General features: G+C 49.3%; 1 protein-coding gene across 1 annotated transcript in view; it reads left to right on the top strand.

Annotated features, from left to right (window-relative positions):
* CAMKK2 (calcium/calmodulin-dependent protein kinase kinase 2, beta) overlaps window positions 1-14110 on the top strand; it is a 53736-nt gene that overhangs the window by 31664 nt on the left and 7962 nt on the right. The window contains exons 9-15 of the mRNA XM_010841426.1: window positions 4161-4182; window positions 4311-4399; window positions 5463-5662; window positions 6251-6304; window positions 9173-9246; window positions 9333-9420; window positions 10514-10642. Coding sequence (XP_010839728.1) covers window positions 4161-4182; window positions 4311-4399; window positions 5463-5662; window positions 6251-6304; window positions 9173-9246; window positions 9333-9420; window positions 10514-10642 — 656 coding nt within the window. The remainder of the gene's footprint in view (window positions 1-4160; window positions 4183-4310; window positions 4400-5462; window positions 5663-6250; window positions 6305-9172; window positions 9247-9332; window positions 9421-10513; window positions 10643-14110) is intronic.

The raw sequence follows: 14110 nt of genomic DNA on the forward strand, positions 1-14110 counted from the left end.
AGTCATGCCTTCCTCCAGGGGATCTTCCCAACCCAGGGGTCAAACCCATGTCTCTTATGTCTCCTGCATTGGCAGGTGGGTTCTTTACCTCTTGCGCCACCTGGGCAGCCCTCACAATACCACAATACCACAATTGCACCTGAAAAGGTAATGCCAGTTCCTTAGGAGCATCTAGTGTGTAGGTCATCCTCAAATTTTAGAACTTTAAAACCCTTCCTTTAGAAACATTTTAGAAGTACACAATAAATACCATCAGGTATGAAAACCTAAAAAAATTGTGAAACATTCATATAAGATTATGAACATCACAGAGTCACAATTTCTCAATGTGGTACATGCACCACTTTAAATATATGAGACAGGAACTTCCCTGATGGTCCATTGGTAATGAATCTGCCTGTTGGTGCAGGGGACACAGGTTTGATCCCTGGCTCTGGGAATGTCCACATGCTGCAGGACAACTAAGCCCATGTGCCCCAACTACTGAGCTTGTGCTCTAGAGCCCGTGCTTTGTAACAAAAGAAGCCACCACAATGAGAAGCCTATGCACGGCCACGAGGAGTAGCCCCCGCTTGCTGCAATGAAGACCCAACACAGACAAAAACAAATACAATTTAAGAAGAAAGATGATTTGAAAAAAATATATGAGATCATTTTAGGTGGTATATGGACAACCATTTAAAACATTTTTTAGACTTATTTTACCATTTGTATAGAAAAAACTATAACCAGCACACTAAACTCATGATTTCATGGATTTTATTACCTGAGATAAGACTAAAAGTTTTCATACTAAATCAATTTAAAAGTGTGAAATAAATGATAGTTTACATAGTATATAGATATAGCCAGATTATAACCATGGTAGGCAAACAAGTGAAGTTTGGGGGAACACAGAAGAAAACACAAAATATAAAAGGTCATTTGGGGCCCAGAATGGCATCCCCAGCATTGTTCACTCACCTGAGGCCCTGGACCTGACTCTGAATGGCTTTGAGCTGTTTTTGAGGAGGTGGGTTGTCCATTCAACAAATGTCACAGTTTGTCAGGCCCTGATCTAGGCTCTTCAGGGAATGAAACTCAAACCCTGGCCCTCCACCCTCAGGGCATTTTAGTGCTCTGATGAGGGCAGATGGATACACTCGACCTAAGTATTAGAGGTGACAGCTGTGCTGTGTGTTTAGTTATTTAGTCATGTCCGACTCTTTGTGACCCCATGGACTATACAGTCCATGGGATTCTCCAGGCCAGAATACTGGAGTGGGTAGCCATTCCCTTCTCCAGGGGATCTTCCCAACCCAGGGATTGAACCCAGGTCTCCCACATTGCAGGCAGATTCTTTACCAGCTGAGCCACGAGGGAAGCTCGAAGGTGACAGCACCATGGACAAAAGCTAACCTGAGCAGGGTCAGGGGAATCAGGAGTTCCAGGTTGGAGGCTTGGGAAACAGTGGCTCCTGGAATGCCTCACAGAGGTGAGACCTGTGCAGGACCCTGGGAACCAGATGGCAGAGGGCATTTCACATCATTGTAAGACTGCCTTTTACTCTGAGAGAGAAGGGGGCCCTTGGAGGACTTTTTTTTTTCTTTTTAATATTTATTTATTTGGCTGTGATTGGTCTTAGTTGTGGCATGCAGGCTTCTCTAGTTGTGGTACATGAGTTTAGTTGCTTCACAGCACGTGGGATCTTAATTCCCTGACTGGGGATTGAACCTGCATGCCCTGCATTGCAGGGCTGATTCTTAACCACTGGACTGCCAAGCATGTCCCCCTTGGAGGGTACTGAGCTGAGGAGTTGAATGAGTGTGTAAAGAACATGACTCAAGCCTCAGAGAGGATTGCCTAAGCCGTTTGGACCAGGCAGCTTCATGGACAGATTTTTCACTTCTTGAGGTGGCAAAGTGGGAAGGAGCCATGTGGTTTTGGTGTGTTGATTCCAGTGATTTTGAAACAATCCCAATACTTTATTTTTTCGTTTCCAGCCATAGCTGTGTGTGGCTAGGACAGAATAGGCAGCGTGTGAAGCCAGTTAGCAGATATCGGCAAGGGTTCTGCACCTGCAGGCCTGACTCTCAAAGGGTAGAGAACATGATCAGTATTTCTCGGGGTTAAAAACTTCCCACCTGCCACTCAGGCCCAGGAGGGGTTAAACTGTGAGCGACTTGAAAATACACCTGTTTCCACAGGCCAGCTTCCCTCATGCCAACTGAGTTTTGGTGCTTGGGAGGAAACATTGAAATTCATGAAGCAGCTCTTGAAAGTTAAGTTTACAAGGTGGGAAAGCAGGAGCTGAGGAGCCCAGTGCTCCTCTTGGTGGGAGCCTTACCTTCAGAGCCATTGCCTTTGCTTCTAACCACAGCCTGAAGCCACAGCAGATTTGCCCTAACTCGGGTTTGGCCATTGCTGGTTGATGAACCTGAAAACAGGGTGCGGCCCTGGGGGAGTTAAGTTCCTTTTCTGATCTGAACCTTTAAGCCTTCTTTTTGTCTGAGGAGCTGGTTGTTTCCCCTTGGCCATCTCAGCCTTTGGACAGCTTTGAAACACTTTTCTTCCATAAGAAGCTCCAGTGTGTGCTTCTAGAAAACAGAAAACTCCAAAATCATTCTGCATGGGACTTTGAAATCCACTGTCCTGTTTTTTTTCATTTCCTAAAGTACTGCTTCATAGTCCCAGTTTTATCTGTTCAAGCAGAACAAAATTAAAATAACTACGCCACGTGACCTGGCAATTCCGCTCCTAGGTACCCCCAAAGAATTGAAAACAGCCACACATAAACACTTGTGCAGGAATTCTTGTGTATGAATGTTCATAGCAGCATTATTCATAATAGCCAAAATGTGGAAATAACCCAAATGTTCATCAGCTGATGAATAGGTAAACAAAATGTAGCATATCCATACTATGGAATATTATACAGCCATTAAAAGGGAGAAAGTACTGATACATGCTACAATGTGGATGAATTCTGAAAACATGCTAAGTTAAAAAGCATGTTACCAGGGGTCACATATTGTATGAGTCAATATATATGACATGTCCAGAATAGGCAAATCTATAGAAACAGAAAGCAGATTAGTGGTTGCCAGGGGCTGTGGGAAGGGGTGTGGGGAGCGACTACTAATGGGCACAGGGTTTCTTTTTAGGGGACTGAAAATGTGCTGGAATTAGAGGCGATGCTTGCCCTGGAGGCAGTGGACTGCTGGATACCACTAAATCATGCACTTTGGAATAGTTGTATATTCTGAAATTTCATCTCAACTTTTAGAAATGCAAAAAATACCGCCCCTCTCCAACAACAAAAACCCTGTGCGTTCCCTAAACGTAGTGTATCTAATACTTGATGGTGGGATAGGGGATCCCACATACACAGGGCTGTGAGGAAGCTAGCAGGTAGTGAGTCAAGAAAGGCCCTGTTGAGGAGGAACAGAATCAGCTGGCCTTTGAGGTGGCAGGGAGATCACCCTCCCCACCTCTAGCTCCAAGTCTTGATTTGATTCGAAGTCACTGGTTGGAGCGCCAGCTGACACAGAGTGCTAAAGAGCTGGAACAACATTATCCGACAATTCTTGGTTTACGTAGCCTGACACAGCCTAGCAGCTTGGAAAATGTGAGAGGGGTCATTGAAATTTGTTCTTGCTGTTTCTTGAACTGAAACTTTGCTAGGGTTCAGTAGACCCCTAGGGCTGCTGCTTTTGTGTCCACGTAAATCCACATTAGACCTGTTCTTTGGCAGGTCTTTGGCTCAGGATGTGGATGAGTGACAGGACATGGTTTAGCATCAGTCGTATCCCTGGGACTCCCCTCCCACCCCCTCCCACCTAGGTATGAGAAGACAATGAAAGAGGCTGTCCCCACCTGTTTCCAGTCTCCCTGCTTTGTCTCCTCTGGCAGAGGGTCCTCAGCTGTTTTGAGGACCAGATGTATAGCCAGCCTGGGGTCCCAGGGACACCAGAAATCTCTGACCCCTAGCTTCCTGATGGGAACTTAGAAAAGCAGAACCTTCTGTGGTTTTGGTTCAGTGGACTGTTCCCCTCCCCAGCCCCCATGTTAGTTTCAGTGCTTCTCAGTGTTTCTAGGGGTGGTTGGGAGCTGGGAGGAGGGGAGGAAGATGGATTTCCATTTTTCCAGTGTAACCATTCACCCCCTTCTCTATCCTACAGTGTTTGAACTGGTCAACCAAGGGTGAGTGTCCCCATTCCCAGCAGGTATGAGGCCCAAAGCTCCTTGAGCTGCAAAGCTGAATGAGGTGGTGGGAGGGGGCAAAGGCTGGCGTCTCTGGTTTGCTTTTCATGTGTGTGTCGACCTTTCAGGCCTGTGATGGAAGTGCCCACCCTCAAACCACTCTCTGAAGACCAGGCCCGTTTCTACTTCCAGGATCTAATCAAAGGCATCGAGTACTGTAAGCGGGGCTCACAGGAGGACTCTCACCCAGGGGGTGGTTAGTGTTCCCAGATAGTGGATGGAAAGTGGAAGGTTTCTTACTTCCCTCCTGAAGCACACGGAGGTGGGCAGGAAACAGAGCTGCCTGAGCTATGGCGACACCCGCTCCAAGCAGAAACCCTTCTTCTGGCCACACAGAAAAACTAAGAGCAATAGTGTTAGTCACTGTTTATCCAGTTCTTTCTACCAGGCACTGTTAATTTCCTAGCATCACCCTTTATTCCCAGGACCCTGGGATCCTGTTAACCTCTGGGAACCTTAGTTCCTCATCTGTAAAATGGGAATAAAATATCTCTCACAAGGTCTGAAATCAGCCAGGACATCAGTGTTCTGATTGGCAGGGTGTCCTTTCTGCTACTGGTTGTTAAACATTTTGACTCATACCCTTTGCCTGTTATTACACAGGATTGTTGTGACACTGAAATGGGGTGAATGGGAAGCACTTAACACTTAGCATTCAGTAAAAGCAGCTGCTGCTCCTATTACCAGTATCATCATCATCATCACCACCCCGGAAACACAGTTGGGTCTTCCAGATTGTAGGATTGTCCTTGCCCATGGGCGGACACCCAGGCAGGAACCGTTAGCCAAGTCCCAATCCTGCTGTTTCACACTTCAAATCATACCTGTTCCAGTCATTGTTGGTTTGGTGAACAGGTTGTGAGGTGGCGTTAATAAATGAAAACATGCTTGACTGTCGCAAGTTTTAAGGCTTCTAGCTGGGAGCCAAGCTCAGCAAAAGCTCTCCATGCACACATGACTTAGACTGTGGCAGGTGGTTACCAATTACTATTGGCAGTCAGTATTTCACTCCTCACTTTGGAGGATGGGCCAGCTTCCTTAGAGACATTCCCCTTAACTCTTAGAGCTGAGGGTGTTTCACAGGTTTGGGAGGGGAAGGCTGGGAAGGGCCTGGGACCCTGGAAGAACAGAGGGCCTCCTGCCTGTGTCTCTGGGCTGTGTGGGCCACATGGAGCTCCTCGTGTGGATTCTCTGTCCCCTCTCTCCCATCCTGCCCCCAGTACACTACCAGAAGATCATCCACCGGGACATCAAACCTTCCAACCTACTGGTGGGAGAAGATGGGCACATCAAGATCGCGGACTTTGGTGTGAGCAATGAGTTCAAGGGCAGCGATGCCCTTCTCTCTAACACTGTGGGCACCCCGGCCTTCATGGCTCCTGAGTCGCTCTCGGAAACCCGGAAGATCTTCTCTGGGAAGGTAGGTTTGGACCTGCCTGAGATATGCAATTCTGCCTGTGTTAGGGTCCTTTCAGTTGTAAGTGGCAAAAATCTAACTCCCTGGTAAAGAGTGATCTGTGGGTGAGGAGTGGGGTTCAGCTCTGTTTTCCTGAATTAGTTTCCTCCCCAGGTGAACGTCATTAGTAATTCCAGGCTATTTTCTACCAGTTTACAAGCCTCAGTGGAAAGAGCATTTTTCCTTCTGTAGGACTCAAATGAAAATCCTAGGATTGGCTGTAATTGGCCCAGTGTGGCCCATCCTTGAACCAATCACTGTGCCTGACGAAGTGTTGCTCTGATTGGACAGTTCCGGGTCATGTGCCCATCCTTGAACCAATCACACTGCCTGGGGAAAGTATTGCTTTCATTGGCCAGGCCTGAATCATGTGCTCAGTCATGTGGGGTTTGATGGGCAGGAGCAGCCCTGTTCAAACTCCCATGGTCTGAGCAGTCAAAAAGAGATGCTTCCCCAAAGGAAAGCTGGAGGATTGGATCCTGGACAGGTGAAAGAAGGTTATGCCCTTTACTGCCCCTTGCCCCCTCACACTGAGCTCTCTTTTTCTTGCAGGCACTGGATGTCTGGGCCATGGGTGTGACACTGTACTGCTTTGTGTTTGGCCAGGTAAGGTGGGGTGTCCTGTGTCCTGGGTGTTGTGGGTGGCTCCCTTGGACTAACAGTTACCCTTGCAGGGAGGTAGTACTTACTCATTTAAAAGTTATTTTATTTCCACAGTTAGATCTGAATATGAAAAAGTACGCCTTCCCAAATATACATAGCTGTACATAACAGTCATATCTGTGAAAAGACAACCTGCTGAAACGGGATTTTGGCAGAGGCTCTAGAGGTTGTAAATACAGTTGATGAATTTAGGTCAAGGACAGCAAATGTGCACCTCTTTCCACTTCTGAACAGGAGATAGGCATCACTAATCAATAACTGCAGTCTTTCTTTCTGGGCCTGGTACTGCTTTGATGTTCTTCTCAACAGTGTTCCTAGAAGCTGTTGTTGGAAGAATAGAATTGGAATGGAATTTAAAACATTTGGCATTATTGATTTAGGGAGTGCTGTTTGTCTTCATTTTGTTGTTCTTTTGTTATTTTTATATTACTCGTATTTAGGGGCTTCTATTTTTAATTCTTGGAGAAGGCAATGGCACCCCACTCCAGTATTCTTGCCTGGAAAATCCCATGGATGGAGGAGCCTGGTGGGCTGCAGTCCATGGGGTCGAGAAGAGTCAGACACGACTGAGCGATTTCCCGTTCACTTTTCACTTTCATGCATTGGAGAAGGAAAAGGCAACCCACTCTAGTGTTCTTGCCTGGAGAATCCGAGGGATGGGGGAGCCTGGTGGGCTGCTGTCTATGGGGTTGCACAGAGTCGGACACGACTGAAGCGACTTAGCAGCGGCAGCATTTTTAATTCTACAGTTCAGACTGATTATGTGAGCAGTAAAAATGAGAATTATTCCTTCTCCTGAGCTTATGCTCCTGTTGAGGAAAGCTTAAGAAACTGATCCCATGAAGAAGTAAAGGAGTTTATAATCTCCCCACAACCCAACATTTGATTAGAAAATTTTCAATCCTGTAGTCAAGTTGTAAGAATTGTACCTTCTTACATATGCTTCAGAGTGCAGTCATTTGCCAGAGCTCACTATCTGTGGCTTTCATTTTTTTCTTTTGGGCTAACGTTTACACATCAGGGAATCTACAGATGTTAAAAGTGTACTATTTGCTGAGTTGTCAAATGGATGCACCTGTGCAATCCTGACATCTCAAGTTACTGTTTTTCATGGCATCATTTTCCTTGGACAGGAGTAGACAAGGTCACTTTTTGTGACCTTTTGCAGCCTTTTGAGCACCCTGCATAAAGGTTTCTTTTTCCAAAACAATCCCTGAGCTCCTCCTGGGTCAGGCCCTTCCCCCTGTGAGAAGATCGCCTTGTCACCCAGGAGGTGGTGTGTGAACAGGCTTCAGGGTACAGTCTAGGCTTAAATACCAGTTTCATGCTTCCTAGGACATGACACCTCTCTGAGCTTCTGTTTTTTCTGTTCTGTAAAATGAGAATAATATTTGCTATTTTTTGAATTATTTATTTACTCATTTTTGGCTGCCCTGGGTCTTCGTTGCTGTGCGCAGGTTTTCTCTAGTTGCGGTGAGTGGGAGCTGCGCTCTAGCTGTGTCGCGTGGGCTCAGTAGCTGCAGTGTGCCTTCTCTAGAGTGCAGGCTCAGTAGTTGGGACTCGCAGGTTTAGTTCCCCTGTGGCATGTGGGATCTTCTTGGACCAGGTATGGAACCCAGGTCTGCTGCATTAGCAGGCAGATTCTTAACCACTGGACCACCATGGAAGTCCAGTATTTACTATATTTTATGGCTTCTGAGAGGATCAGCAGAAATAATTCAAGCATTCATTAATTCACCAGGTATTTATTGAGCCCCTACTTTGTGCCAGGGATGTTCTTGGGCACTGGGTGTCAGCAGTGAGCAAGACAGACAAAAATCCATGCCCTCTTGGAGCTGACATTCCCGTGCAGTAATTAAACAGTGAATAAATCCATATGGTTTTATGTTTTGGCCACACCATGTGGCATGTGGGATCTTAGTTCCCTAATCAGGGATTGAACCTGTGTCCCTAGCAGTGGGAACGCAGAATCCTAACCACTGACCACAGGGAAATTTCCCTAATACATACGGAATATAATGTCAGGAGGGGACATGTGATGGTGAGAAATCATATGGAGGTGGAGTGGGTGTCCATTTTAGACAGGAGCTCTGGAAGACCTCCCTGAGAGGCTGAGCTTTGATCAGACACCTAAATGATGGAATAAAACAAGCCATGCAGATACTGGTGTGAAGAACATTCCAGGCAGAGGTAACAGCCAAATGAGATGTTGGTCCTGAGAAACCTCAATACAATGCTTGGCCCAGGCTGAGCCCTCACCAATCACAGCTACTGCTGCTTTGTCTTTTGTATTTTTCTTTGTATTATTAATGTTCACAGGGCAGGTGGGTGAAGTGAGTGTTTGCTTTCGGTCTTTGCTTTATGATCTTCCCTGATGACTCAGATGGTAAAGAATCTGCCTGCAGTGGGAGAGCCCCAGCTGCAATTCCTAGGTTGGGAAGATCCTCTGAAGAAGGGAATGGCTACCCTCTCCAGTATTCTTGCCTGGAGAATTCCATGGACAGAGGAACCTGGCGGGCTATGGTCCATGGGGTCACAAAGAGTCAGACACGACTGAGTGACTAACATTTTATGTAGGTAAATTAAAGCACAGCTACAGAGGAAAGCCAGTGTAGTTAGGAAGGCTCTAACCCTTCTGGAAAGATACTCCTGGTCCTTTTAGATCTCTGGGGAATAGGAACTGCCTCCTCCCTGGACTGGGCTGCTGGGCTGTTTCTTTCTCTGCTGTGACCCATGTGGAGTGCTGCCTGCCCTTGAAGGACAGCTGTGCCAGCCCTTGATGGCCGCTGTGTCCCTGACCTCTCTTCGCAGTGCCCGTTCATGGACGAGCGGATCATGTGTTTACACAGTAAGATCAAGAGCCAGGCTCTGGAATTTCCAGATCAGTGAGTATCCTTCACGTACCATAAGTCGCTACCTTCTCCAAGCCCTTGGTGACGTCTCCCACCCTTGATGTATCTCCTACCCCAAGGCCTGACATAGCCGAGGACTTGAAGGACCTGATCACGCGCATGTTGGACAAGAACCCTGAGTCGAGGATTGTGGTGCCAGAGATCAAGGTATCTGCTGCCCCTTGGGGTGTGTGCCAGGGGCTCAGCCTATCTCCTCTGCTTGGGTGTTTTGGCTCAGCCTTGCCTCGGTCAGGCCCCACATTCCGCTGTTTACAGTGCCACACTCTCTTCTGCACCACTGCCCTCCCATGCCCTGTGGCCTCTGGGGTGCTGGGAGCTGGTCGGGGAGGATTTGGGACTTGTGTTCACTGTGATTGTGGAAGTGGGATCTGCTACCAGCCAGGCAGCTAGCACTTGCTTCACTTGGCTTAAATTGATGGCCTCTACCTCCCTAGACCAGACCAGAGTCTCTGTATGCTCCATTGTGGCTGCCGAAATCTTGGGGTCTTTTCCTTGACGCTTCCTATCCCTTTGAGAAAATACAGTGGATGTGAGAGGAAGTTAGTGAGCAATTTGACCATCTACGTCTGACCCTCGCCTGCTCAATTCCGCTATGTTGCAAGAACAGCATTAGATAAGATCCCTACTGATCCCTTGCAGCCACGTACACACACATGGACCTTTCAGAAATCTAGAGATTTCCTTCGGGAACTAGGCATCTCGACTAACTAGCAGTTGAAGAGGGGGCAGCCCAAAATGTTACAGATAAAGGCTTGGATCCAAGGGGCAGGTAGTTGGGGGGCAGACCTCTGCTGAAGTCCCCTCCCAGTTGTGTTCTTCTCAGTGTTCTCCCTGTGCCACCCTGAGCCTCAGTTTCCCTTTCTGTAAAATGGGAAGGATGCTGCCTGCTCTGAGCTGAGCCTTCCAGGCATCAGAGAGAGTTGCAGAGGAGTGATAGGTGCTCCTCGGACAACCATGCAAGGCAGATGGCAAATTCCAGGCCCTTCTGCCAAGACACGGGGCGAGATGGAGAATCCAGTCCAGCTCACATTCTGGCCTTGTGGCTCCCTCCCTCCATCTATCTCATGTTTCCTCCCACCTGGCTCACCCCCACCTTCTGCCTGGCTTGCCTGCTCTCTTGCATCCCTGACCTCAGGCCACTGGCTCTCCCCTCCCTCGTCCCCTCCCTGGCTCTGCTCACAGGCAGGGTCTCTGGGAGCCAGTGGCAACGGCCCCTCACCCCTCCTGTCCTTCGTTGAAGCTGCACCCCTGGGTCACGAGGCATGGGGCGGAGCCGCTGCCATCGGAGGACGAGAACTGCACGCTGGTCGAGGTGACCGAAGAGGAGGTCGAGAATTCGGTCAAACACATTCCCAGCCTGGCAACCGTGGTAAGGCAGGATGAACTGCTGCTCAAGAGCAGGGCCAGAGAGCCACAGGCAGCCTGGCAGGGATGAACCAGGACACGGGCAGGCAACTGAGAAGCAGATGTTGGGCCTGAGAGTCAGGGATTGGCCAGGTCTGCCTCTCACCCACAGCTCCCAGCCCCTGGGCCTTGGTCACACAGCAGGCCAGGTGGCCCCTGCATCTTCTAGCTTGAGTTCTCTCTGCAGCTGGGTCCCAGGTTACTTAAACAGGGTAGCCCCTCTCTAAGGATTGTTCTGCCCTTTGTGGAATTCCTGCTTTCAGAGCTTGTCCAGGGGAGAAGGAGGAGCTTTAGAAGGCTCAGGGCAGGTGCCTGGGGGGAGCTGGAGCCACGGTGTCTTTAGAGGGGCTACCCCTACTGGGTCTCCTGTCCCCAGAGCAGACGGCTTAGCTCGTCTCATCTCTGCAGTGTGGGCAACTGCCGGGGTGACTCTTCCCATCTCCTAGAGGGGGGTGTTTTCTCAGGGACTACTGGATCCCCTTTTATGGCCTTAAATTTGGGACCTGATCCAGGAAGATGGAGCTAGAGAATCACCTTGGAGACTCAGAGAATCACCCACTTGCCAAGACTGTGCCCAGAGGGTGTCTGACTCCAGGAGGGAGACCCTCAGGGGGCCAGGGGTTGGGCAGCAGTCCTAGGGGAGCAATCCAGTGGGCTGCCTCACCATGGCCACCTCGGGAGTCCTGGGTGTGTTCAGTTAACACCAGCCCCAACAGGCAGGGCCCTGGGCTCTGTGGGGGGACCAGGTACTGCATCCAGCCTCGAGTGACCTTAGGAGCCCCAGTGCTGGCTCCTTCGCTCCCAGCTTTGCACCTCGCCCTCTGCTTCCCCACACTCTCTCTCCCTCTAGAACCTGAGCCCTGGGGGATCTATTCACATCCTCCTCCTCCTCCTCCTCCTCCGCCTCCTCAACGAGGGGCCTCTGCATGATCTTCACTGTTGAACACTCACCCACACCCACTCCTTCTCGTCCGCCCACCACACCCATGTCCTGAGCCTGTGGTGGGGAAGGCAGCTGACGTCGGGCTCCCAGCACCCGCTGTGGGTTATTCTGTTCCTGGTTGTGAATATTCTTGGGAGAAGGCGTCTGATCCTAGAGGTCTGAAATAGGCGTTGATTATTCAGGAAACACTTCTTAGAACACTGAGTGGTGTCTCAGGCCTGTGGTGGGAGCGGGGAATACAGAGGTGAATAAAACCAAGATGGTGCCTGCAGATGCTGGGCAAAGAACCAACAAGTAAACGTGCAGGTAACAGAGGGGCTGCGAGGGGAACCTCCTGGGGGGATGCAGCCCAGGTGATGGGTTGGGGAAAGCCTCCTGGAAGGCGTATGCTAAGAGGATGGCGGGGTGTTCAGGCCAAGAGGGTAAAGGGTGGGGTGTTCCTGAAAAGGGAGCAGCAAATGCAGCGACCCTCTGTTGGGAGGTGGCAAGGCCCACGAGGAACCTTAAGAAAATCAGGGCAGCTGAAACAGGGCAAAGGAGGTGGAGGGAGGGTGGCATGAGGCTGGACAGGAGGTGGGGCCAGAGCACACAGGTCCTGAGGCCACAGCAGAAATTTAAATCTTGGTCCCAGAAGTGTGGGAAACACCTGCAGGATTTGATTCAGGGGAGTGGCATGATCAGTGTTGGCCTGAGGAAGGTCCCACATGGAGACTGAATTTTGGGGGACAAGGAGGCCGTGGGGGCTTCAGCTGTGTGTGCCAGGCATGAGGTTACAGAGATGAGCACGGGACAGTGCCAGCCCTCATAGGGCTTCTGGCCTCTTGAGGAAGATGAATCTGGAAAAAATCACCCTCTGGTGCCATCACACACTGAGTGTCCACACAGTGACAGGCCAGCGGGGAGAGGGGCGGGACTGGGAGGCTTCGCAGGGTAGGAGCCCCTTCCGCTGGGTCCTGAGGGCTGGCCAGGCTCACTGGGGGAGCGAAACGGGTCCGAATGTTCCAGGAACCACAGAGCTTGGGCCTTGGCAAGTGAGGCACCATGCGTGCTTGTCAAGGGGTATGGCCTTCGTTCTCTTATCTCAGCATTTTTCTTTTCTTTCTTTAAATTGAGGTCAAATTCATGTAATATAAAATTAACCATTTTGAAGTGAACAATACAGTGGCATTTAATACATTTATAGTATTGTGCAGCCATCACGTCTGTAGTTCTGGAACATTTTCATCATCCCCAAGAGAAACCCCATACCTGTTGACAATCACTCACTCTTCCCTCCCCAACCACCCCCAACCCCTGGCATCTACTGTTGCTATAGACCTGCCTATTCTGGCCATTTCATATAAATGGAATCGTACAGTAAGTGGCCTTTTGTGTCTGGTTCTTTAACTCAACATTAATGTTTTCAAGATTCATCCACATTGTACCCAGTCATTCCTTTTTAGGGCCAAATAGTGTTCCATTGTAGGGATAGAGCATATTTTACTATTCATCAGTTGATGGACATTTGGTGGTTTCCACCTTTTAGTAAATCAGTGGTTTTAAAAAACACTTCCCCCTACTCTTTTAGCATGAAAATCTTTTTTTTTTTTTTTAAAGTCCAGAGGCTTAGTATATGAAACAGCTTGAAGAGACATCATACTTTACTTGGAAGGAGGCCAGAGCCTTACAGGTGTTGAGGCCACTTTGAAAATTCTTTCATGAACAACAGCAGCCAAAAGCATCATGAACCTTCCATGGCTCCGTGGCCTGTAACAGGTTAAGTTCCAAACTCATAGGGGTGAGAGATACCAAGTCAGGGCATGAGGGAATCAGATATGGGTTTCAGAAAGGATAGGGCGAGAGACTTCCCTGATGGTCCAGTGGTTAAGAATCTGCCTTGCAGTGCAGGGGACATGGGTTCAATCCTTGGTCAGGGAACTAAGATCCCATATGCTTCTGCAGCTAAGCCCTTGCACTCCAACTACTGAGCGCACATGCTCTGGAGCCCGAGCGCCCCAACTAAACAGTCCGCACTGCAACAAACAATCCCACATGATGCAGTGAAGACCCCTCGAGCCACAACTAAAGATCCAACGCAGCCAAATTAACTTTTTTTTTAAAAAAAGAAAGGATGCGCTGAGGGGCAGACTGGGAGGCAGAGAAGGGAAGCTGAGCAGTGGCTGAGGGACGTGACAGAGGGGTAGTGACCCTTTCCCCAAAGATCGCCTCCTCTGGCATGTGTTTCCCAACCAAGCTGCAGACCCTGTCTGTCTCCTGGTGGGCGGGGTGGGGGACACCAAAGAGTTCCATCTCATGGCTGTGGACAGGCTGGCTCCCAGTGCCTCTCAGGTTTAGAAGGGCTTTCAGGACCTCAGACCTCTCTTGCCCTCACATCACACCAACTTGTGGATGGGCCACCCTCCGTATCCTGGGATGTCTCCTCAGCTCCTTAGACTGGGACCAAAGCTGCTCATCCTCAACAAAAATGAACCCCCCCCCCCCACTCCGCGG

The sequence above is a fragment of the Bison bison genome, unplaced genomic scaffold, assembly GCF_000754665.1.
Source record: "Bison bison bison isolate TAMUID 2011002044 unplaced genomic scaffold, Bison_UMD1.0 scf7180017864160, whole genome shotgun sequence".
In the NCBI taxonomy this organism is placed as follows: domain Eukaryota; kingdom Metazoa; phylum Chordata; class Mammalia; order Artiodactyla; family Bovidae; genus Bison; species Bison bison.